Raw genomic sequence first — 26252 nt, 5'->3', positions numbered from 1 at the left:
CCCCCCTCGCCTAACTTTCACAAGAAACACTCGTCTAGCTGTAAACACTATCAATAATTCCCCCACTCTTTATCTGTGCCTAAACCTAAACGTAGATTCCATGAACAAAGTTTCTTTCTTAGAACTGCACGCCTGTGGAATTGTCTTCCGTTTTCCTGCTTTCCGGCTGACTACAATATGGTTGTCTTCAAGTCTTACGTAAATAAGTTCTTTTTGAGCCGTTCCATATAAGTTAACAAATTTACCGAATTTTCATTACTAATGATTACTATAGTGTCCTTTTGACTACTGTACACTCTTTAACCCTTATCCTTGAGTGGCCTCTTGGCCTTGATAATGTGGTGATGCCTGTGTAAAAAAAAAATCTGCAGGGTAATGAGATTTGGGAAAATCGATGCGATCGGTTTTCGGCCAAAAATTTCGCTGTTAAGGGGTCAAAGTTTAACGATTTAACCTTTGAGAACTCTACCAAACTCCTCCGACAATTTTGGGTCTAAACATTTGAAATTTTAGATATAGGTTCCTTGAACATGGATCTAACTTAATAACTTGATTCGACCCAAAACAATAAATGTAAGGGGTCATAATAGGGGTCAAATTAAAAAAAAAGAAATTAACCGTTTTTTTTCCCTCAAAATACACCTCCAAGCACCCGGGCAACGCCGGACCGAAATGCTAGTATATCTATAAAAGTGAACGTGTCTGTGTATCTGTGTGTCTGTATGTTTGTACATTTCCCTACAAAATAACTCTGCCAATTTTCAGTCTATAGATTCGAAATTTGATATACAGGTACTGAAATTTGGGAAAATCTTTGTAATTTATTTTCGGCCAGAAATTTTGCTGTTAAGGGGTCAAAGTTCAACGATTTGACCTTTGAGAACTCTACCAAACTCCTCTGAAAATTTTGGGTCTAAACATTTGAAATTTTAGATATAGGTTCCTTGAACATGGATCTAACTTGATTTGCGCACAAAAAATAAATGTTAAGGGGTCATAATAGGGGTCAAAGTTTTAAAAAGATTTGACCTCTGCGGTCTCTACCAAATTACTCAGACATTTTCTGATCTAAACATTTGAAATTTTACATAAAGAGTATTCATAGATAGGGCAAGCTTTTTAATCGGTTTGGTCGAAAATATTTAGTTACCAATATATAAATGTATGTATGTATGTTTGCATGTCTGCCTAAAACTTTCGGCAGAGACGACAGATTATACCAAGATCAGTATCGTTTTGAAGTTCGACCTTTCAGACGACAAATAGCGAAAAATTGGCTAAAAACATTAATATCTTCACCTTCAACTAGGCACTTTTCTACATAATTGGGGACAAAGTTCAAAATAAATTGACCTCTGCGTTCTCTACCAAATTACTAAGCCCATTTTTGGTCTAAACATTTGAAATTTTACATAATGTGCATTCAGACACAGGGCAAGCTTTTTAATCGTTTTTTTTTTTTGCTAAAAAATTGACTTCCAAGGGGTCAAAGTTCCAAAATTTTACCTTTGTAGTATCTAGCAAACTATTAAGGCAATTTTAGGTCTAAACATTTGAAATTTTACATAAAGGGTATTCAGACATGCAGCAAGCGTTTTGATCAGTTTTTGGGCGAAAATTTGGCTGGCAAGAGGTCAAAGTTTACAGAGTTGATCTCTGCAGACTCTACCAAACTCCTCCGCTAATTTTGGGTCCAAACACTTGAAATTTTAGATGTAGGTTACTTGAACATGGATCAAACATTTTAATTTAATTTGAGCCCAAAACCATACATTTTAAGGCGTCAAAATTGGGGTCAAAATTAAAAGAAAATTGACGTCTGCGGTCTCTACCAACTTTTCTCTATGCTAGTTAAGGAAGCCTATTATATAGAAAGGCATTACAGTAAATATTCACATTTTTTATTATATACATATGTATATAAAATTATGAATAGTACATAGGAACCGAGCAAAGCCGGGCAGAACTGCTAGTATATATATAAAACTATAAGATACCAACCTGGTAGGTTTATGTTCGCTAAATATCTCCCAATTCTTTATTCTCTTTCCCCTCAGATATGTGTTAGATCGTAGTACTATTTGTGTTATTCTTTTTTTTTTTGTTGTTTTCATTGGACTAATCCATATCTAATATTTTCTTTTCATTGGCCTAGACTGTTAATAAATAAAAGGAAAGTGTCTGTGTGTGTATGTATGTGTGTGCGTGCGTGTGTGTGTATGTGTGCGTGCGCGTGTGTGCGCGTGTATGCACGTGTGTGCGCGCGTGCGTGTGTGTGTAATAAAAGTCTATAAATGAAGACCGAGCAGTGTGAGAGTTTGAACGTGATAAAAAATAAATTTAGAGACAGAGAGTGTGTGTGAGAAAGAGAGAAAGAACTATCTGCCAATTAATCGCAAATTACGAATAATAATAGGAATTAAGATGGAGGGCTTGTTGACTGCTTCACTATGTAATCTGTGAGATTCAAATATACACGAAAACGTCTTAAGGATAAAAACATTCATTAAATCACCCTCCCCTCTTTCTTTATATATACAGATATATATATATATATATATATATATATATATATATGTATATATATATATATGTATACACACACACACACACACACACACACACACACACACACACACATATATATATATATATATATATATATATATATATATATATATATATATATATATATATATATATAAAGATCATCAACCGAGAAGCAACATATTTTCATTTCGGACATGAGAATCTTGGAACAAACAAAAAAAAAAAAAAAAAGAAGGAAAACACATCCTGAAATTAACTGCCATTCTAAATTTTCTTCTCCCGAAAAAGTGAGTTAATGTCCATTAATTATGTTCTAGTACGAGCTTTAACATCCTAAAAAATTGCAAATTCTCCACCAACAACAACAACATGTTTCCTTGATTCACCATTTTAATTTGGACTGTTACTATTTCTCACAGAGGAACTACTATTTTGTTGTTTTTATTTATAAAATATTTCGATACTGCTTTACACTCAAAAAGGAATCATGAAAAACTCTGTAAAACATCTCCACCCCTTGCCCACAGGAACGTTTTCCTACTGTATATTTTCTCGATTGTCGTAGTTTCATTCTTTTTTCTTGGTGTCACTTGGCGATTTAAATCTTAGTTTTACATTTATTTTTATATCCATTTTTTTAATATCCATTTTATTCCCTTGTGTTTATTCTCCTATATTTAATAACTTTGTATCTCTTATAACGCTTATTATCTTTTATCGCTATATTATTCATTATATTTTTAAATCTTTTCATCCCTTTTGTATCTTTATCCCCTTTTTCTATTTATCTTATTCATATTAATTTTTTTCCTAATACTTTATATTTCCTTTAAGCACTGTTATAATTTCAGATATCCCCTCTAAAATATACCGACATAGCATAAACTCCATATTTCATGTAAACCCTATTCACAGTTATAACCCTTTAATACATGTGATTAAACAAGCATCTTACTGCAATTAACACCCTATATTCACACAGAGGAGCTAATCACACATTTTGTCTACTATGAGAGATATGCAATAAACTTACCTGCATTATATAATAAAAACTATACTCTCCCCATATCACAGAGATCCCTTTAGTTCCACCAAAGCCTCAATATTTTATTTCGCTCCTAATGTAACTATAATTAAACATCGCATTCCAATCATGTTACGAAGAATCTTCTATCCTTTTCTGATGAGAAGCATTAGGATTCTAAATGCCATGGTATAAAGTATTCCCACCCCAAGTGATGTATACTCTTATTGAATAAATTAATAATCTATATATATATATATATATATATATATATATATATATATATATATATATATATATATATTACTATGCAGTTTTATATCATCATTTTCTTTCTTTATTGATTTCTATATAAGCTTCATTAGAATTTGTTGCATTTTGCATTATCCCGATTAGTTTCCTCTTAAAGAATTGATATTATGCTTTCCTTTAAATCCCCCATTATATATATATATATATATATATATATATATATATATATGCACACACACACACACACACACACACACACACACACACACACACACACACACACACACACACACACACATATATATAAAATGCACTTTCGTATAAATACTTGAATTCATTCAAGAAAGTATCGCTAACAAAAACAAATAAAAACATCTACATAAAAGTGATACATTTAGCAGTCCTGCGAGGTTAGGTAGAGGTTTAGGCTTCTTATCACGAGGTGCCGATTTATAATCTCGCTAGATTCAGCCACTCTGATAAGTCGTGGACGACGAAACACGTGTCAGTGGATAATTATATTGTAAAAATAATATATATGCCGCTCCCCATTTAGGGGGATACCAAATTGGTCAAAGGGAAAATTATTCTGAATATCTGCGTGTATATACGGCATAATAACATTTGATACACCAATTCCCGCTGGATCATCGAAGTTAAGCAACATTAAACCTGGTCAGTACTATATGGCTGACCATTTGGGACTTCCAGATGGTGTATTTGCTCTCCACTTATCTTGGCATTGTTTCCAGTCGTCCTGGACTTCTCCTTGCCACTGGACTCAAACAATGCCGATTAAGGAGAGGTGTGGTGTGCGATTGCGCAACCCTTGCTTCACAATTACACGCGCAACTGCCCCTACAGGGGTATCCTTTTTTTTTTAGACTGAACGGGGGCATCGATATATATATATATATATATGTATATATATATATATATATATATATATATATATATATATATATATATATATATATATATATATATATATAAACCTGTTAAAATAGCCGCTAATTGGTCAAAATAGAAAAATATGAACTTGTAAGGCGTAAGTCAATTTAAAGTACTAATGCGCAAATAGGTTAAAGTCGGTTCATTTTTAACTATTATTAAATCCGTCTGATGATAGTTCAAACGGTAACTACTAAATCATTATTTTTGTAACGTTAAATTTGAAACTTTTAGAAAACCTTGTAATGCTGTATAATAATTGCTTAATAACTGTTCGCATCACATTCAAACATCATCAATAAAAAAAATCCCAGAAAGTGTTTAATTTTTAATATTTATGAATAAAAAAAACTTACTTTAACGTTGCTGGATCGAGCGAATAGATTCTTTGCCCTCGGCAAAACAATCTTCTTAATAACTTGATCATCGACGTATTCTTTGATGACGCCAATCGAGGTTAACGCTGCCTCCTGAAAAAGAAACACACAAGCACCAATGAATTACAGTTTTTTACGGCGACTATCTCGCAACAGTATTAACAAATGTGCGTACCTTTATCTTTAAGTACAAAAATAAAAAGGATATATATATATATATATATATATATATATATATATAAATAAATAAAATAAAAATTACAATTAAATTTACCAAAATGATCCAAGATGGTAAAATTAAAGTATATTTTAAATATTAAAGAATTAATATTTATAAAATTATCTCAGCCAGATGTAAAAGCTCGATAAAACCAAATAGGAAATAGAGCTTATAATACGAGCAAACAGTTAATAAAACATGTTAAAAAACACTTTGAAATGAGTTAAAAACATATTTAATCTGAAAAGGATGTTTTTAACTCATTTCAAAGTGTTTTTTAACATGTTTTATTAACTGTTTGCTCGTATATATATATATATATATATATATATATATATCATATCGTCGGATTTAATCCAGCTCAACAATCATATATATATATATATATATATATATATATATATATATATATATATGTATATATATGTATATATGTTCCTTAATTGGAATTCATTTTTGAGATGAGCATTATATATATTAATTTATTTTTATTTCGGACTACTAGTCTCATCTTTATTAGTTGTTGTTTTTCATCTTTTATTGGATTGTTTATTCACAACGTTTCGGCCAACTAATTCCTCTAGCCTTCGTCAGGTGGTAACCGCGACGGATAGGAACTTCGAATCTCCTAACTGCATTCTCAGCCATCACTGCCATCCGTAGTTGTTGTCGTCTCACCACATTTTTGGCCAGTTAACCTCTGGCACGCTTTGGGTGGGATTGAAACCGCTATCTTCAGACAATGTTCATCTGGAACTGTAGAGATTCAATGTCTCTATCAACTGCGCCACGGGCCTAGAAGGGCGATCAAGGTTGGATTAATTAATAAATTAATATATATAATGCTCATCTCAAAAATGAATTCCAATTAAGGAATAATATATATATACTAATCGGTACGGACCCGACTATGGAAGATCAGATAATAAATAAACGTGGATTTATAAGATCAAAGAATCCAAGCGTGCCAGAGGTTAACTGGCCAAAAATGTGGTGAGACGACAACAACTACGGATGGCAGTGATGGCTGAGAATGCAGTTAGGAGATTCGAAGTTCCTATCCGTCGCGGTTACCACCTGACGAAGGCCAGAGGAATTAGTTGGCCGAAACGTTGTGAATAAAAAATCCAATAAAAGATGAAAAACAACAACTAATAAAGATGAGACTAGTAGTCCGAAATAAATTAATATATATATATATATATATATATATATATATATATATATATATATATATATGTGTGTGTGTGTGTGTGTGTGTGTGTGTGTGTGTGTGTATGTATAAACAAATCGAGCGGAGGCATTTGGACGATGTCAAAAACATCGTTAATTCATTATCCACACAGCAGTAACCGCATAGCACAATGGTGAGAAGCTTTGACTGTCATTTAAGCGGTTGGGTTTCGATCCTGGCTTGAGGCAGTTGCCTGTCTAGTCGCACTGATGAGCTGTGAAACAGCGAAACAGTACAGTGTATGTGGATAACTATATATATATATATATATATATATATATATATATATATATATATATCATATTACCAACACATTGTCACGAAGACTAATCATCCGCCTCTCCGACTCCAGCTCAATATCAAAGCACTTAAAAAAAATATGGCTGCCATCATTCCGAATTCCGAAGAATAATGTCGAAAATACCAATACCCTACACAATGATATTAATATAAAAAGACTAAAAATACTAGAAGATTTATACAAAAAAGCAAAACAACCTCAAATAAATAATATTAATTTTGAATGCAGTCGGAACATTTTAAAATGATTATGTTCGTAAATTCTAAATATTATATATATATATATATATATATATATATATATATATATATATATATATATATGATCTAAATCTAATTTAACTCAATACAAATATTAATATTAACCTCTCCTGTTAAAAATTATCAACCCATTTTAATTAAACACCCCAACACGTGACTATGACAAATATAAAAAAAAAATGATAAAATATATCAATATTAACACGTTTAATACCAAACGTAATTTTTAAACGTAATTTTAAGAACCTAATTGACATAATCTACCGGAGGATGGCGGAAATGTTCAGGTCGTAAGCGCTCGCTATGTAAAAACAAACGTATGTATCCAACTTATGCAACTTTGATAAAAACATAAAAAGAATGATTCAGGGATTGGAAAAGGTAAACAAGAAAATAATGAAACAAAAAAACTCCGTGCTTTTTAATTAGATTTGCCTCAACGAGAGAACATGCTGCCTAAATATACTTAACACACACACACACACACACACACACACACACACACACACACACACACACACACACACACACACACACACACACACACACACACATACATACATACATACATACATATATAAAAGCTTAAGTATGTTATCAGAAAGTTAGGAAGAATCCTTCATTAAGTTGACTTATTAGAATATTCTACTGGCCTACTGTAGCCCAAATCACTCAGCTACCTTAAACAAATATATCCAGGATATAACTAAATTTTTTGGGACACACACACACACACACACACACACACACACACACACACACACACGTATATATATATCTGTGTGAGCAATCTTTAGTCTGTCTGCCTGTCTGTACTGTACACATTTTCTTGGAAACTAGCTGAATACTGGTATGAAATTTTGCTATGATAAGGTATTAGCGAACTAAGCGCTTTGATATCTGCTTTTTGCACAGTTAGTGATTAATAGAGATTAGTAGGAGTTAGTATCTACTGTAAAAATGAACACAAATTATACCATACTCAGATATCAATTTGTCATAAAGCATTCATTCGAAGTCAACGTCTTCTATGTATATTAAATATATTTGTATGTTTATCTGTTTGTCCGTTCCATCTTTTAGTCTGTTTTAGCGGCATAATGTCTAGTATAAACACCCCGTCGTTGACTGGGTTCAAAAATAGCCTACAGAAAATGGACTCTGATTTATGAAAGTATGATAGGTTATGAAAAGGAAGGGTTGTAAAGAGGTAGCTTCGAATATGGGGCTATCAAAACCAAAGCAAAATATAATGAAAGTAAAAATAAAATAGATAAAACCCATCATTTATTATACCATACCTGTTCACACTGAAACACTTATCGCAATATTCTGCAGATCTATATTAAAAAACCTTGTTAAACTTTGGAGGTCAGGTGCGAACGAACACCCCATAATTTTATCATACCATATTTCTTCAAACTGAAACATAATTATCAAAGTATACTTTCGCGGATAGATATGAGAAGTCTTTATTAAAGTTTGTGCCTATTTCCATTCTATTGTGGCCAGGCGTGAACGAAGACCCCACAATTTTATTGCACCATCCCTATTTAAGTTAAAACATACTTATCAAATTATTCTCATGTGCATCTATATCAAAAACACTTCTAAACGTTTTTTTTTTTAATTTTTTAATTTTTTATTTCCATACTTTGTGGACCAGGCGCGAACGCAGACCCCACAATTTTAATGAACCACCATTCTGCCAGATCAAACATACCCAGTCCTGTGTCTCGATACATCTATCATTATATGTAATCAGTTTTTTAAAATAGTCAACCATATAGGAGCCTATTCGTGACCACACACACACACACACACACACACACACACACACACACACACACACACACACATTCAGCTTTATATTATATATATATATATATATATATATATATATATATATATTCGCGTTATATCATCTTTCTTTACATCCGTAAAATTGTAAGTTAGCTACACCCCCACTCAAATATTAGCGTACGCGTCGAATTGCACTACACCAAAAAATAATGGGGAGAGAAAGCACTAACCAGACTTCCACTGAACGAGTGATAAGAGGACTGAGATATTGGTCGTTGCCAGTAAGAAGTCAATGGTAATCGGCTGCTGAGATAACTGAAAGTCATTTGCAAAGGTTATCCAGATAGTTAGAGAGTACAGGAAACTTTGGGAAACTTGTTGTCACTCAGACTCCTAAGAACACTACCAGTTGTTGTAGGTGAGTGATCTTTTATGTAAGAACTCGTAGTGAGTACAAATAATAATAATAATAATAATAAATGTGTATACTATACGAAATATAAAAAAAGATAAATGCCTTTTCTGATTAGCTTTTGAACATAATACATTCAGTCGAGTAATTAATCTAAAAATAGGCAATGGATACTAAAATCAAGTTATTGTGATAAATATATTTTTACTTACCTGTCCTTGAAGTGAATTAGAATCTAATGTATTGAAAACCAATGGAAGGACCTCTGTTTTGATTTCTTCTTTGGGGGATTTTGCCAGAATTATATACAACTTATCCAGAAGGTAAGCAGTAGCCTAAAAAATACAAACAGAAAAAAAAAAAAACTATAAAGTCTTGTATAAATAAAAAGATGAATTGTCTACAAATTACTTATTTTGTCGCGTTATATACAGGGAGTCCACCGAAAAAACTCATCTTATTGAAATAATTATCAGATCAGATGTTGTGGATTAAGACGATTGGAATTTTTTCATGTGTTAATAATTTTTATATATATAAAATCTTAAAATTTCGTAATTTACTGGCTAAGTAGAATCAAATATTGATTTATGAAAGAACGCAAGGCCTACGCACAGTTAAATACTAAACCATATTATGTATATCTCAAGTGATAATTTTATATAGTGTTCTACATATTATTTTAGCTTGAATTGCCAGCTTTAATTTGTTCGCTTTTCACATAATTGTTAGCCTTTTCACAAAATTATTTTTGATTAACAAAACACAGATGTTTATCTTGCAATTGAATTTAAGGCGCTAGAAAATCTAACGCAACACACGTATTTAATTTACTAACCTATATTTTGTGTAATTTAGTGTTAAATATGCTTACAGGCTTGACATCTATAATAAAGCTCGGCTTTCATATGTAAATTGAAAATATGAAACGCAATATGAAATTAACCAGCAAAATAATGAAGACAAAATATTCATTATGATGTTCCTATTAAAAAAAGTACTTACTTGTATTGGTTTCGCCATGCCCATAATTATACGAACATCAGCAAGAATTAACTCTGTGTATTCCTCTCTTGATGCTAATTCGACGATACTCAGCAAGGGCGACATTGCTAATGTTATGTCTGTTCCCCGACACTCATTCAAAAGGATTGGATAAATATGTTTGTAGATCACTTTCTGTGAAACACCGAAGAAACATTTTTGTAAAGAAAAAACAAAAAACAAAAAAAAAAAAAACAGAAAATCAATTAATCGGTTTTCCTTTGCTTGATGAAGTTGCTTTCAATATAATAAGATGAAAACTTAGATTTTCTAATCATTCTTTAATTGATATAAGCGATAAGAATCGTAAACATGGACGTTTAGTTAAAAGCTACATACATGGTGGAACGATAAAAGTGTCGCCAGTAAAAAACACAGCACCATAACTTTATTTTAAAACTTTTATTGAAAATAAAAATCAATTCAGCTAACTTGATTATGTAGCAGAACTAATATCTATTCAATGTAGCCGCCTTCAGCCTCAAGCACCACTTCGATACAGGTTGGGAACTGAGAGCATTTCTTTTCCACAAGCGCCGGCGCGAGCTCGGAGAATACTCGACGGATGGCGACCATCAGATTGAGTTTGGTGTTGTGGGCAGTCATGTCAAATGAAGTAGTCAAGCAGGTTCGAGTCATGGGAGGAAGGGGCCAGTGAGAGAAGTGTACAAAGTCGTAACAATCCTTGGTTCAAATTAATTGACATCTACTGATGCACATTTTAAGTAAGCCTGGGTCTCTTTGGAATCTGTGAGCCGTGCCGAATCCTGTTGCCACACTCCAGGGTCTGCCAGCAGCCGCCTGATTGCACAAGAGGATCACCACACTCTTCGGCACACCCAACTACGATTTGGTGCTGACTTTTAAGCCGACTACGAAGATGTGAGGTGGCATAATGCGGCCCTCACTTGAAACCACACTAAAACCGTGGCCGGAAACTTTGTTTTAATCACCTTGGGCACGTCCCTATTATTCGTGGCAATCCACCAATGAATTTTGAGGGTTCTGGCAATGCCCCTGTAGTTATTACTTGGATCGGTAGAAAGCATAAGTTATACAGTGGCGCGTCTCCGATCTCACTCGTTAAACGTTGTGTCACTTTCAAACATGATGGTAGGCTCATATCGCTCTTATGATTTGTATACAACTGTGTAACTAGTAGATGGTCTGCAACCAGAAAAGAAAACCGGTTTTTATCAAACGGAAACATCTTTTCTAAGGCGACAATTTTATCGTTTAACCCTGTACTGTTCATGTCATTTAAGGAAATCTAAATTCAGTGAATTAGTTTTGTTTAACAAAATGCAGTTTATATGAAAGTACAGAAAATTTCATTTTGCACACAAAATGTGAAATTTTACAGTTTTTGAATTTAAAGAAATCTGATATAAAAGAAATTTGACAGATATTTTCTGACTTATAATAAATTTAATGTACAAGATACTTGACATGTCTTGACTTATAATAAATTTAATATACAAGATACTTGACATGTCTTGACATAAAACAAATTGTACGTACAAGAACTTCAATATAAAAAAATGATTGACATAAAAGATAGTCGATATTTTCTGTATACAAGAAGTTTTATATAAAGAACTTGGAATTATCTGATATACTAGCAATTTAACATGCAAGAAATTTGACATATTATGTATAAGAAATTTGACATCTTATGTATAACAAATTTGACATCTTATGTATAAGAAATTTGACATTTTATGTATAAGGAATTTGACATCTTATGTATAAGGAATTTGACATCTTATGTATAAAAAATTTGACATCTTATGTATAAGAAATTTGACATCTTATGTATAAGAAATTTGACATCTTATGCATAAGAAATTTGACATCTTATGTATAAGGAATTTGACATTTTCAGACATGCAACACATTTGATATACAATAAACATTTTATTATATTCCAGAATTTTGACATTTTCTATCATATAAGAGACTTAACAAACAGGAAATTTAACAAAAATATTAAAAAATGACATTTACTGATGCACAGTTAAAGTGATATATTCTGTCATACAAATAAATTGAACAGAATAATCATACAAGAAATTACTGATATACATGAAATTTGATATACAATGAATTTTCCTTTTTTTTCTGACAGATACGAAAATTATGCACACAAGAAATTTGACATCTTCAGAATATTAAAATCGACATTGTATGACACACAAGAAATTTAACACAAAAGAAATTCAAGATTGTATAATATGCAATAAATTTAACATACAATAAAATTAACAGTTTCTGACTTACAAGAAATTGTACATACAAAAAGTTAACACCATTCTGAAATACAAGTAATAAAATATACAATGAATTGACATTTTCAGACGTACAAGAAATTTAATATATTAATTTGACACTTTCAAGTTTGACGTACACAAAATGACATACAAACATTTGGTGTACAAGTTTTTTTTTTACATTTGACATAAAAGAAATGTACCAAACAAAACAGTTGATTATTACTGACAAACAAGATATATGACATTTTTTGACATACGAGGAATTGACATAGAAGAAATTTAACATGCAATAGAATTTTCTGACATAAAAGAACGTTTATATTTTTCAAGTTCAATGTATGTTTGGATAATCTGTCGATCCAAAAATGTTGTTACCAAGGAGCATAATTGTTACAAACATAAATACTTTGATATAATACTTGAAATATAAATTAAATACTTTGATATAAATACTACTTGAAAATTTTTATATAAATACTTTGAAATATTTCGAAATTAGTACATTCATTATGGAAATGTTTCATCGTTACCTTTGGAATAGAGGGGAGGATTTGTACAAGGCTGTTGTAGACTTCGCATTTCTGTCCAGGATCTTGTAGTTCTATCAGATCTAGGCATTGTAGACATGTGATTATTGGATCGTGAAAATAACGCATCTGGAAATTTGTAAACATGGACGATTATTGATCTTTTTATAACAAAGAAAATTATATTTGAAATAAATTATTTCAAAACATATGAAACAGCATAATTTTGCAATAAAAATCTTTATTTGAAAAAAAAAATATTTTAAAACGTATGAAAAAGTTAAGATAATTTTTTAATAAAATTTTTTAATTTGGAATAAATTATTATAAAATTCATAATGAATTATCATTCTTATCAACAGTAAAACACACTATTACACAATATTATAATTGTGGCGAAGAAAAGCGAAATGAACTGCATAAATTCGAGTTAATGATGGTGATGCTATTCGTATCGTTGTGGTGTCAACATAAAGCATATATCACCCTGAAACTAAATTTTGAATTTCTTTTTGGATGAATTTGAATAATACTTTTCTTATTGCATAATTATTTATAGCTTGACTTTATTCAATATAGTTAGTTGCTTCTCGCATTGTGAAGTCCAGTTTAGACTGCTTATCTAATATATAAAGTAGCTTAGTGTTTTCGTTAACAGTTACAAACCGTTTATACTTATCAAGTTAACAAAAGCAGATTCAGCTGTAGATTTGCCCAGAAACACTTATAAGCAAATGTTAGTATTGACTAATTAGTGTTTCATTTGCTGTGGAGAGCTTTGATTCCCTAGTTTAAAAAAATTATGACTCTTTTTCTGTACACATAATTTTAATCATGCTATTTAAAATGTGGTTACTTTAGAACGTATCATAAAATCAAGGTTGAATCCAACTTGGAGCTGACAGGCGTTTACATAAATTCGAAGATGGCGAAAACTGTCTAACGGTCAAAGGCGAAGATTGTCTAAAGGTCAAATAAAGGTCAATATAAAGGTCAATAAAATATTGTCTAAAAGTCAAATAAAGAAGATTGTCAAAAGATTGTCTAAAGGTCAAATAAAGGTCAAATACAGGTCAAATAAAAGTCAAATAAAGGTCAATAAAATAAAGATCAAATAAAGGTCAAATAAAGGTCAAACTCAATAAACTCCTCACTTAAGGCTTGCAGATTAGCAATATTTCAGTTTCTTTGGTTTTGATATCTTTTTCTTTTTTTCTTTCTTTCTTTCTCTCTCTTATTCTCTCAATTTCTATCTTTCGCTATCCTTTTTCCTCACTAAGAAAGAGATAACCAATTTGGAAGTGCGAATTGCTGCTGACGATCGCATGCCAGCTCAACTCTCGAGTTCTTAAAATACTTCTTCAATTTTAAAATAAAATAATTCTATTTTCATATAAAATATACGTTGTACGCTTAACAACAAGATCTTTTCAGCTGATGGACCCTACCACTAATGACGCCAAGAACTCAAGAAAAGATTCGTCAAGAAGACGTAGTCGACGCCACATCAATTCGTTGACGTAAGAGATGTGTTTATCGTTTCATTATGTTTAACATGTAGGAAGCTAGTTGCCGTGCTCAAGACATAACAGCCTTTCAAGAAACGGCCCCAACGCCACGGAAAATCAAGTTGCTCTTCCTGGTAAACAATGAGGCTGCATGCTAATTAAAACCAAAAACGGTTCGCTGACCACAGCATTGCTGTAACTCTGTTGCGTGCTACCATATATTTATGAGGCTTCGGATAAGAATTGGAATCGTGAAAATAGACACTGTTTTCTCAAGCCACCTACCAATTCAGCGTCCCCTATAGTCATGATGCTATATCCCAAATACAAGACATAGCAGTTGATTGAACTTTCAAATTTAGTGTAAGCGCCACCATGAACAAAGAAGGGCTGTCACATTTGGTCTAGTGCATCTGCATCTAGTTTCTTCCTTAAAGACAAACACCACAGGTGTCCAATCTAATAAGTTTTACACTATCATAAAGCTCTTACCTCTGTCCCATCGCCGCAATGTTGCATTCCTACGTTTGTTTTAAAAGTACTTTAATGGCATATGCTTTAATGAACTCATAGCACTTGTACCTCCCTCGACCTCGATACTCTCGACTAACCTGACAAGCAAAAACATCCCACTCCTTTCAATGTTGATGTCTTAAGAAAAACTTCCGGAAAATTTTCTACTGTAATAGTTTGTTCCTTGGACTGCTAGACTTTGGAACTCCCTTTTTGTTTCCTGCTTCTCTGACTTCACTAACATGCATACGTTTACATGTAACGTGAACAGAAATCTCGCCGCTTAACTTCCCACATCGTACTCTGTAGACATAACCACAATTTGTGGCAATGCATCTTGTTTGGAAGGAAAAAAGTAAAAATAAAAGATGAGACATCATAGAAGGACATGAAGTAAATGGAAATTAAGAATATGACTAACACAAGGATATTTACATCGTGTAGGGTAAAATACGAACAGAAATGTTTATTCTATTTGGTTTAATGTATAGAACAGAGGCAAGAATAATAGCCCTGGTCCAGTGCCTGTGTAAGCACAATTAATCAGTATTGAAATAAAAATAAAATAAAAATCAGAACTTTCTGGAATCCATATCAAAATCCATAGATTTTGTTACATTATTTCTATGTTTAAAACTAAATATTCTATTGCTGGTACTAATGATAAAATGATATTTATTAATATAAAACTGCCAGTGAAACTAAAGTCTATAAATTGCAACAAGTGTATTTTACGTTTACATGGGATTTTATAGTGATCCGACAACCCCCACCCGAAAAAATAATAACTCTATAGCTAAATATTTAGAAATTTAAAAAGAATCGGAATCAATAATTTTATCAGAATCTGTATTGAAATGGAATTTTTTTTTGATCGTCCCATCACTATTGTGTACAATTTTATTTCCTGTCGGTTAAATAAACTGTTATTTCATGACACACACTACAGTAGATTATATAGCAATGGCATAGAAGAGAGAAAGAGAGAGAGAGAGAGAGAGAGAGAGAGAGAGAGAGAGAGAGAGAGAGAGGGGTAATAAATTCTACTCACCATAGCAAAAGCTTGAGCTGTCGGTCGATAACGAATGTCTCTGTTAATCATTTTTTCCACCGGTTCGACAATATGAATCGGCATTTTATGGGCCACTCTCCCGAATTCGTCACTCAACTGTGATATTCAAAAAAGAAGAAAAAAAAAAAAATTAAAAAAAAAAGCAGTTAATAAAAATATCAACACTTCATTAATCCAGGTTTTTGTTCTCATCATTGTTATAATAAACTGACAAAACAAATTAATAAATAAATTTAAACGTTTGACCAACATTTTTTCTTTGTATTGGCGCCCATCTATGTATTTTTTATCTCATATGTTTGTAAAATTAATGTTATATATAAAGTAAAGTACCGCTTGCATGTGTGTTCTCTGCTTTTCTTTATCTGTGTATCTGTCTGTCTGTCTGTCTGTTGGTGTTTATCTCTCCCTCTCTCCTCTCTCTCTCTCTCTCTCTCTCTCTCTCTCTCTCTCTCTATATATATATATATATATATATATATATATATATATATATATAAATATATGTATTATTTTATGTATTCACGTTAAATATTATAAGGAGATAAAATATTTTATTCGTATTATTTGAATTATTCGGACTACTGTTCTTATCTTGAGTGTTATTTTCACAATGTTTCAGTCGATGTAACCTCCGACCTTTTTCAGGTGTATCTTATCGAACTCTATAATATTTCTGTCGAACACGGGAATTTGGACGGAAATTTGGACGGAACTATTTATTTACTTCACGTGGGTAGCATGCTCTTGTTCCGTCAGCCATGATTGGATAGACGTCCTAAGTAATTGCAATTGTAGATATAGTCACCACAATCATCGGCAAATCTCAATCATATGTCAAGAATTCAGCTCACTTCGTGGAAATAATAAACAATGCTCACATTCATTCCAACCAGATGTTAGTCAAGATTTAATGAGTCTGTTCACGAAAGTATCCACTGATGAGACTCTGACAGTGATATGAAATAAGCTGACTTCTGATGCCTCACTGAAAGAACGCACTTGCATCCCAATTGACAATAAAATGGAGATGTTGACCTTCTGTGTAGAAACTACATACTTCGTGATGGGATCTAATATATATCGGCAGGAAGATGGGATCACCATACTTCCCAGAACTGCCCAATGCATATGGAATACTCTGAGTAAATGGCATTAGGATCAACACCACTAAAGCTAACAATGTGGTCCCGATATGTGGATGATACATTCATACTCTGGTCCCATCAGGAAGATGTTTAAACGTTACTAGACCATGTAAACTCTATCGGTCCAACTATACAGTTCACGAAGAAAAAAAAAAAGAACATAACAACAAATTATCGTTCCTAGATGTACTGATTACCCGCACTGGTCAGGAGTTTATGTCATCTGTATACAACTATCTAGAGGGTATGATATCAGCGTCAAGAAATCTGGGCCAGACACTAAAGCAAACCACACAGAAACTCACCACAGTTTGTATATCATATATGAAAGGCTTATCTGAAAAACTTCAACGAATATGTAATCCATATGACATTAGGACAGTATTCAGGAGTGATTCAACTTTTCGGAAACATCTTGTGAGAGTCAAGCCCCATACAGAAAAAAATCATGACGAAGAACTGTGTATATAGGACCCCATGTAAATGCTGAAAACTATGCAAAGGTGAGACATTTCGTCCACTAAAAGTACGTTTAGAGCATCGAAAGCTTTAATACGTGGAGAGATTGAAAAAATCGGGTATAGCTGACCATATCTGGATGGGAAACGGAAACCATCTACCATTATGGGACGAAGTAAAAATTATAGACAGAGGAGAACGGTGGAGAGTAAGATAGCTCAAAACAGCAGCGCATATGCTGAGAGACAACCAATTACTAAGTAGATCTACTATAGAATTTAATACTATATGGGGGACCGTTAATTATAAATAATAGATAATATACAGTAATAAGTGAAAATAATAATATATGCATACAGTAATATATAGTAAGAATAATTAGTAATAAATAGTAATATTTACAAATAAAAATAAAAATACAGCTCCTAACATTTTTACTAGAACTTGCACTTAAAACAATAATTGTAAAAAGTGATATTCTTGGAAGATTGAAAGTTGAAGGTTCAATTCTAAGTGTGGGCGACTAAAAAAAAATACAATTGCAAATTACATAGGACCTCTATCCAATCATGGCTGATGGAACAAGGGCATGCTACACCTGTAAACTAAATAAAATGTTCAGTTCGAAAGTCCGTCCAAATTCCCGAGTTCAACACAAACATTTCCGAGTTCGACAAGATACAACTGAAGAGGTTACATCGACCGAAACGTTGTGAAAATCACACTCAAGATGAGAACAGTAGTCCGAATAATCCAAATGATACGAATAATCAATCCTCATCTGAAAAATTCAGAAACGTCAGAATATTTTATGTATCAATTTTCAGTATTTATCTAATTGTTCAATACGTGAGTAGAGCTAAGAAATAAGTTATGAAAATATATGGCAATTAAGCTGCACGAAGCCTTCCGCATTTTGTGGCCAGATGGAATCGTCAAACTAAAATACATACATACATATATATATATATATATATATATATATATATATATATATATATATATATATATATATATATGAAGGTGAATGTGTGTGTGTGTGTCTGGTCACGAATAGGCTCCTATATGGCTGACTATTTTAAAAAACTGATTACATATAATGATAGAAGATGTATCGAGACACAGGAATGGGTATGTTTGATCTGACAGAACATTGGTTCATTAAAATTGTGGGGTCTCCGTTCGCGCCTGCTCCACAAAGTATGGAAATAAAAAATAAAAAATTATAAAAAAAAAACGTTTACAAGTGCTTTTGATATAGATGCACATGTGAATACTTTGATAAGTATGTTTGAACTTAAATAGGGATGCTATAATAAAATTGTGGGGTCTGCGTTCGTGCCTGCCCTCCATAGAATGGAAATAGGCACAAACTTTAATAAAGACTTTTCATATCTATCTGCGTAAGTATACTTTGATAATTATGTTTCAGTTTGAAGAAATATGGTATAATAAAATTATGGGGTGTTCGTTCGCGCCTGACCTCCATAGAATGGAAATATGTCACAAATTTTAACAAGGTTTTTTAATATAGATCCACAGAATATTGTGATAAGTGTTTCAGTGTGAACAGGTATGGTATAATAAATCATGGGGTTTATTTATTTTATTTTTACTTTCATTATATTTTGCTTTGGTTTTGATAGCCCCATATTCGAAGCTATCTCTTTACAACCCTTCCTTTTCATAACTTATCATACTTTCATGAATCAGAGTCCATTTTCTGTAGGCTGTTTTTGAACCCAGTCAACGACGGGTACATTTGCTAGTATATATATATATATACATATACATATATATATATATATATATATATATATATATATAGTTATCCACATACAGTACTCTTTCGCTGTTTCACAGCTCATCAGTGCGGCTAGAAAAGCAACTACCTCAAGCCAGGATCGAAACCCGACCGCCCAAATGACAGTCGGAGCTTCTTACCATATATATATGTATATAATGCACGTTATGTATGCGTATTAGTTTGTTCCCTACAGACTTCAATTTTTAAAAAATTCACGAAGATTTACTTTATATGTCTAGGAGTGTTCTTAGATATGTTCTGTGTCAGAATGCCTCCGATAAGTTTCTAAAATCGATTAATGAAGGAACAGTCCGATTTTAACTAAAGTTACCACTTTCATGCTGACTAATATCACAAGTTCCTAGATAAGTTTTTTCACCGTATAAGCAGAACGGGCCGCCATATAAAATTAACAGTAGAATCTATGATAAGAAAGGGACGCGTTCGAAATGAATTTTTCTGTTGAGGGTACAACTGAACCATGATACTTGACTTTTGAATTGTAAACTCTAATTCAAATAAATAAAATAATTTTATAAAATCAGCAGTATGTTTTCTACAGTGCAATATATTGTGGACTAGATCACTTCGCGGAGTCATGTGAGTTTCCCCCTGGTGCATTGCAGTGGGTTCCTGACTAGTGAAGGCAATAAATCGATGTTATGATGGAAGTGTGAAACGTTTGTTGATCCTCATTTAATCCTGAGCAAAGTAACGTCTCCTTGTCAGTATATATATATATATATATATATATATATATATATATATATATATATATATATATATGTGTGTGTGTGTGTGTGTGTGTGTGTGTGTATGTATCATATCATATCATATCATAGCATAGCATAGCAGAGCATAGTAGTATACTACTAACAAGTGAGCTACACAGAAACGTTTGCGTTTTATTCGCAGAATGAATTCAGACTAAAATTTCTTTATTACTAATAGGCTCTACTCAGGTATTGGTTGCTGTCAATGTAAATATCAAAATTAAACATACATAATATATTATATAGTATAAGAGAATATATGTGTGTGTGTGTGTGTAAATTAATATATGCATACATATACATATACATATTGTTGTAAATGAATTTTTTATGTGTAAATATTATAAAGTAGTTCGGGTATGTATTCTTTAAATCTATAGAATCTTCTGCTTCTAAGATGCAGACTTTGTTATTACAAATGCTCAAATTGTATGGCCATGAAAAGACACCTGTTCGTTATTTTTAGAAATGAAGAAAAATCATATGTATATATATATATATATATATATATATATATATATATATATATATATATATATAGTCTAGGAGAAGCCCCATGTTTTGACAAGCTTCTGGGCTTGACCTTTACTCCTGATCTGAAATGGAACACGTACAGAAAGTCTGTTTCCAAGGTCGCTGGAAAGATAGTGGGATCTTTCTACCGCCCCAGAAGATATCTCACTACTGATGCAATTCTCTATCTATATAAAAGCCAAGTACGTCCAAGGATGGAATACTGCTGCCATATCTGAGCAGGAGCTGCTAAAAACAGCCTATCCTGTCTTGACAGAATACAAAATAGACTTCGTGACTTAGTGGGGGATGACCTTTTCTCTTCTCTTCAACCTCTCTCCCACAGAAGAGACGTTGCGAGCCTGTCTTTATTTTATCGTTATTTCCATGGCAGTTGCTCGTCTGAGCTCCAATCTCTGGTTTCGCCAATCTTTTACGAAAAACACCCGTCTAGCTGAAACCACTGTCAAAAATTTTCCCCACTCTTTATCTGTGCCTAAATCAAAACATAGATTCGATGAACAAAGCTTCTTTCTTAGAACTACACGCCCGTGGAACTCTGTTCCGTCTGCGTGCTTCCCACCTGACTACAACCTGGATGTCTTCAAGTCCAAAGTAAACAAATTCCTGATGAATCGTCCCCTTAAATATACACTTTTATTAAATCTCCACACTAACGTACTGTACATGCAATAGCCCTTATCCCTGAGTGGCTTCCGGGTCTTGATAAGTGGCGACCACCTTGTAAAAAATATATATAAAGTTATGAAAATATATATGACGATTAAGCTACACAGAATATTCCACATTTAATCTCGGAATATTCTGTGTAGCTTAATTTCCATATATATTTTCATAACTTACTACCTAGCTCTATCTATGTATTGAGCGCTGTGTAAGTAAATACTGAAAATTTGCGCATAAAATTATATCTTCGTATATTAATTTATGTGATTAAATGAAGTAATCAGGCACACACACACACACACACACACACACACACACACACACACACATATATATATATATATATATGTATATATATATATATATATATACTAGCAGGCTGCCCGGCGTTGCACGGGAAGTATATATACATGATGCCACACATGACATTATATGTAAGTCAGCTTCTAAAACGTCATATATGGCATCTGCTATGACGTTATGTATTACGTTATATTATATATATATATATATATTATGTATATTATGCAAATATACGTTGATGTCAATTTGAACACACAGATAGGAATATGGATATATATATATATATATATATATATATATATATATAATAGTATCCTTTTTTTCTTTGAAGATAACACGTTATCAAAGATAGACATAGCAGAATTAACTCACTATTTTGCCATCTAAATGTGAACATGTTATTTATTTAGATGTAATCACTGTTCCACGTAGTTAAATTACATATAAACATATAAGCTATATATACTCATCCAAATGAAATATACTTATCTAAGTATCCTGAGTAATGTAATCTTAGAATGGCGGACTATCTCCCACAGATTAAGGGTTCATAAAAAATTACAGGAACTATAATTTCATTATATATATTGATAAAGTTGGGTAATTTATCGCCTTACAGGGACATTAAAACGCCAAATTCATATTTACAATACAAAAAGCTTTTTAATATATCACGTTAATTATTTATATGCGATTGATGCGCGATACTAAACTAATTTTCATAATGGACATTTCATTAATTCATTTTTAGTATTTTCTAATGTTATTCGAACACAGCTATTTATTGATGTGGCACACCCTAAACTTCTCAAATAATTTCCATTTATTAATAAGTAAAATATATCTCGATTATGAATACAATTAACGGTGTACATGTTTCAGTCAATGAATTGGAAAGCAGTAATAACTAATAGTTAAGGAATGAGATGTCATTTTTCAAATTAATATGCAAATTTACTTGCCAGAGAAAAATGGTGTGTCATGCGAAGTATGTTAATAGAAGCTGAAGTTTTTTGTTTCTAATTTTTTAAATGAAAATTGATAATTCATATTACTTCGAGTCTTTGGATTACTGCTACCATCTTGAGTTTTATTTTCACAACGTTTCGGCCGATGTAACTCCCGGTCTTCCTCAGGCGTGCTTTGTCGAACTCAGCATATTCTCGTGCCGCCAAACATGACCGCGAAGAAGTCCTAAGTAATTCGCAATTGCATTCTGAATATTGCCCGCATTGAGAATTGAACCATTAATCTTCAGACGAATGTTACCATTTAATCCCAAGTACTTTATCCGTTACGTCACAGGTTTGAGTTCAACAATATACATCTGAAGAAGATCAGTAGTTACATCGACCGAAACGTTGCGAAAATAATATTGAAAATGAAGACACTAATCTGAATAATCTATATACTAGATCTCTACAGTGTTAACAACTACTGGTACCCGTGTCTCAGTCATTCATTTAGAAAACAATAATAACTAATAATTAAAGAATAAGATGCCATTTTTGAAACGAACATGCAAATTAAGTAGCTAGGAATAGCATAATAGGATGTACATGCTAGGAAGATGGTCTTATCTGCATATAAAACTAGCGTTTTAATACTACTGCCAGTGCAACAATTAATAAAGGTCACCAACAAGCAGGACGGTCCGACATATACCAACGACAGTAGGTTCTTCGATAAGACAGAGACGCGTTCGAAATGAATTTTTCTGTTTAGCGCACAATTGAAACATAATATTTGACATTTGCACTTTAAACTTTTATTTAAACAAATAAACAAATATTTTTTTAACATCAACAGTATGTTCTCTACAGCCCAATGTAGACTACAATGTATTGATGACTAAGTCATTGCGTGATGTCATGTGAATTACTTCCTTGGTACATCACGTTGGGTCCCCAACTAAAGAAGACAATATATGATGTTGAAAGTATGGAACATTTGTTGTTCCTCATTCAATCCTGAGTAATGTCAACTAGTATATATCTATCAATCTATCTATCTATCTATATATATATATATATATATATATATATATATATATATATATATATATATATATATATATATATATATATATGGGTGTCCAGATGATATTTTGACAATCATGGATAAGTATAGCATTGAAGAACACTAACACAAGTTGTGAAATTGTTTTGGCGACGATATTATCTCTCGCTATGGCAATGTAAAATGGCCACCACGTTCCCCAGCCTTGATTAACCCCGACTTTTTCTTGTAGGGATATTTTAAAGAAAGAGTCTGTGCTAACACGTCCCAAACCCTGCAGGAATTAATGAAAACATCGGGAACGAAAGAAGGGAGTTAAATCGCAATCCAGACGCTTTGCAAGCTGCCATGAATAATGTTTTGGAAAGAGCACAAATATGCGAAGCTGAAAATGGGCAACACTTAAAGCACATTATTTTTCATGAATAATAGAGTGTTTGAATTTTGCATTTTGTGACACATTCCCAGTGTCTTAGTCAGATTTTGTTGAAATTACATTAAGATATCATCAAAAATAAAGAATCTATTTACGTTCAAAACCCTTCAGTAACTTTTTGAACACGCTGTATGCATACACACACACATACATACACACACATACATATACACACACACACACACACACACACACACACACACACACACACACACACACACATATATATATATATATATATATATATATATATATATATATATATATGTGTGTGTGTTGCTGTCTCTAGCGCTTTCGATTCGTCCACGAATCATTATCTGGTGTTGAAGTAAAAGTCCGATGATTTTCGATCCTTCTGACTTTTACTTCAACACCTGATGATGATTCGTGGACGAATCGAAAGCGCTCGTGATAGCAACAACTATGAAACTTTTATTAATATGTTTGATTTTGATACAAAGGAGATTATAAGGAAAAGCGAAAAATTTTAAAAAAGAATCATAAAGCAAAATGTCTCTGTTGCATTTAAAAATATTTGCTTGAATGAAAAAATGCTGCCTAAATATATCAATTTTTAATTTCATGATCCAGCAGCTCAACGAGATAGTAAAGTATGCAATTTAAGAATTGATTTAGCAAAAAGGCAAATCAACAACGCCCAAGAATTAATTCTTAAACATACAAATGAACTACATGAACTTGAAGAAAAACTGAAAGATCTCATTACCAATACACTGAACTCCAACAACGGCTTACTGATATCACTTCTAATTACGAGCACTCGCATCGACTGCACGTAGATATCCATTGATCTATTAACAATGTAGTTTATTAAGAAAAGAAAGGAAAAAGATTGGGTTTTATCCGGTTTAACTTCAACATAAAAAATTGTTCTTAAAAAGAAAAGCAAAAGGGCACACATTTATTACATACTTACGTGTTAGATAAAAAAACACAGTACATAAAAACTAGACAAATTGAACAATAAAAAAAAACACAGTACATAAAAACTAGGCAAATTCAACAATAAAAAACATAGTATATAAAAACTAGACAAATTCAACAATAAAAAAACACAGTACATAAAAACTAGGCAAATTCGACAATAAAAAACATAGTACATAAAAATTAGGCAAATTCAACAATAAAAAATCACAGTACATAAAAACTAGGCAAATTCAACAATAAAAAACATAGTACATAAAAACTAGGCAAATCCAACAATAAAAAACATAGTACATAAAAACTAGGCAAATTCAACAATAAAAAACATAGTACATAAAAACTAGGCAAATTCAACAATAAAAAAACACAGTACATAAAAACTAGGCAAATTCAACAATAACAAACATAGTACATAAAAACTAGGCAAATCCAACAATAAAAAACATAGTACATAAAAACTAGGCAAATTCAACAATAAAAAACATAGTACATAAAAATTAGGCAAATTCAACAATAAAAAAAACAGTACATAAAAACTAGGCAAATTCAACAATAACAAACATAGTACATAAAAACTAGGCAAATTCAACAATAACAAACATAGTACATAAAAATTAGGCAAATTCAACAATAAAAAACACAGTACATAAAAACTAGGCAAATTCAACAATAAAAAACACAGTACATAAAAACTAGGCAAATTCAACAATAAAAAACACAGTACATAAAAACTAGGCAAATTCAACAATAAAAAACACAGTACATAAAAACTAGGCAAATTCAACAATAAAACACACAGTACATGAAAACTAGGCAAATTCAACAATAAAAAGACACAGTA

General features: G+C 32.1%; 1 protein-coding gene across 14 annotated transcripts in view; it reads right to left on the bottom strand.

The window, feature by feature from the left end:
• LOC145295882 (SCY1-like protein 2) overlaps positions 1 to 26252 on the bottom strand; it is a 681757-nt gene that overhangs the window by 128862 nt on the left and 526643 nt on the right. For all 14 annotated transcript variants that reach the window (XR_013869903.1, XM_080141631.1, XM_080141623.1 and 11 more), the window contains exons 7-11: positions 16301 to 16417; positions 13232 to 13357; positions 10390 to 10563; positions 9597 to 9719; positions 5134 to 5247 (exon numbers count right to left, since the gene is read on the bottom strand). Coding sequence is in view for 13 of the 14 variants with exons in the window: in XM_080141631.1 (XP_079997757.1) it covers positions 5134 to 5247; positions 9597 to 9719; positions 10390 to 10563; positions 13232 to 13357; positions 16301 to 16417 (654 nt within the window). In the remaining variant the exon portion in view is untranslated. The remainder of the gene's footprint in view (positions 1 to 5133; positions 5248 to 9596; positions 9720 to 10389; positions 10564 to 13231; positions 13358 to 16300; positions 16418 to 26252) is intronic.

Source organism: Euprymna scolopes, chromosome 16, assembly GCF_053919585.1.
Source record: "Euprymna scolopes isolate OS-2025 chromosome 16, ASM5391958v1, whole genome shotgun sequence".
NCBI classification, from domain to species: domain Eukaryota; kingdom Metazoa; phylum Mollusca; class Cephalopoda; order Sepiida; family Sepiolidae; genus Euprymna; species Euprymna scolopes.
Note: the sequence above shows the minus strand (reverse complement) of the source record. Positions and strands in the feature narration are given on the sequence as shown.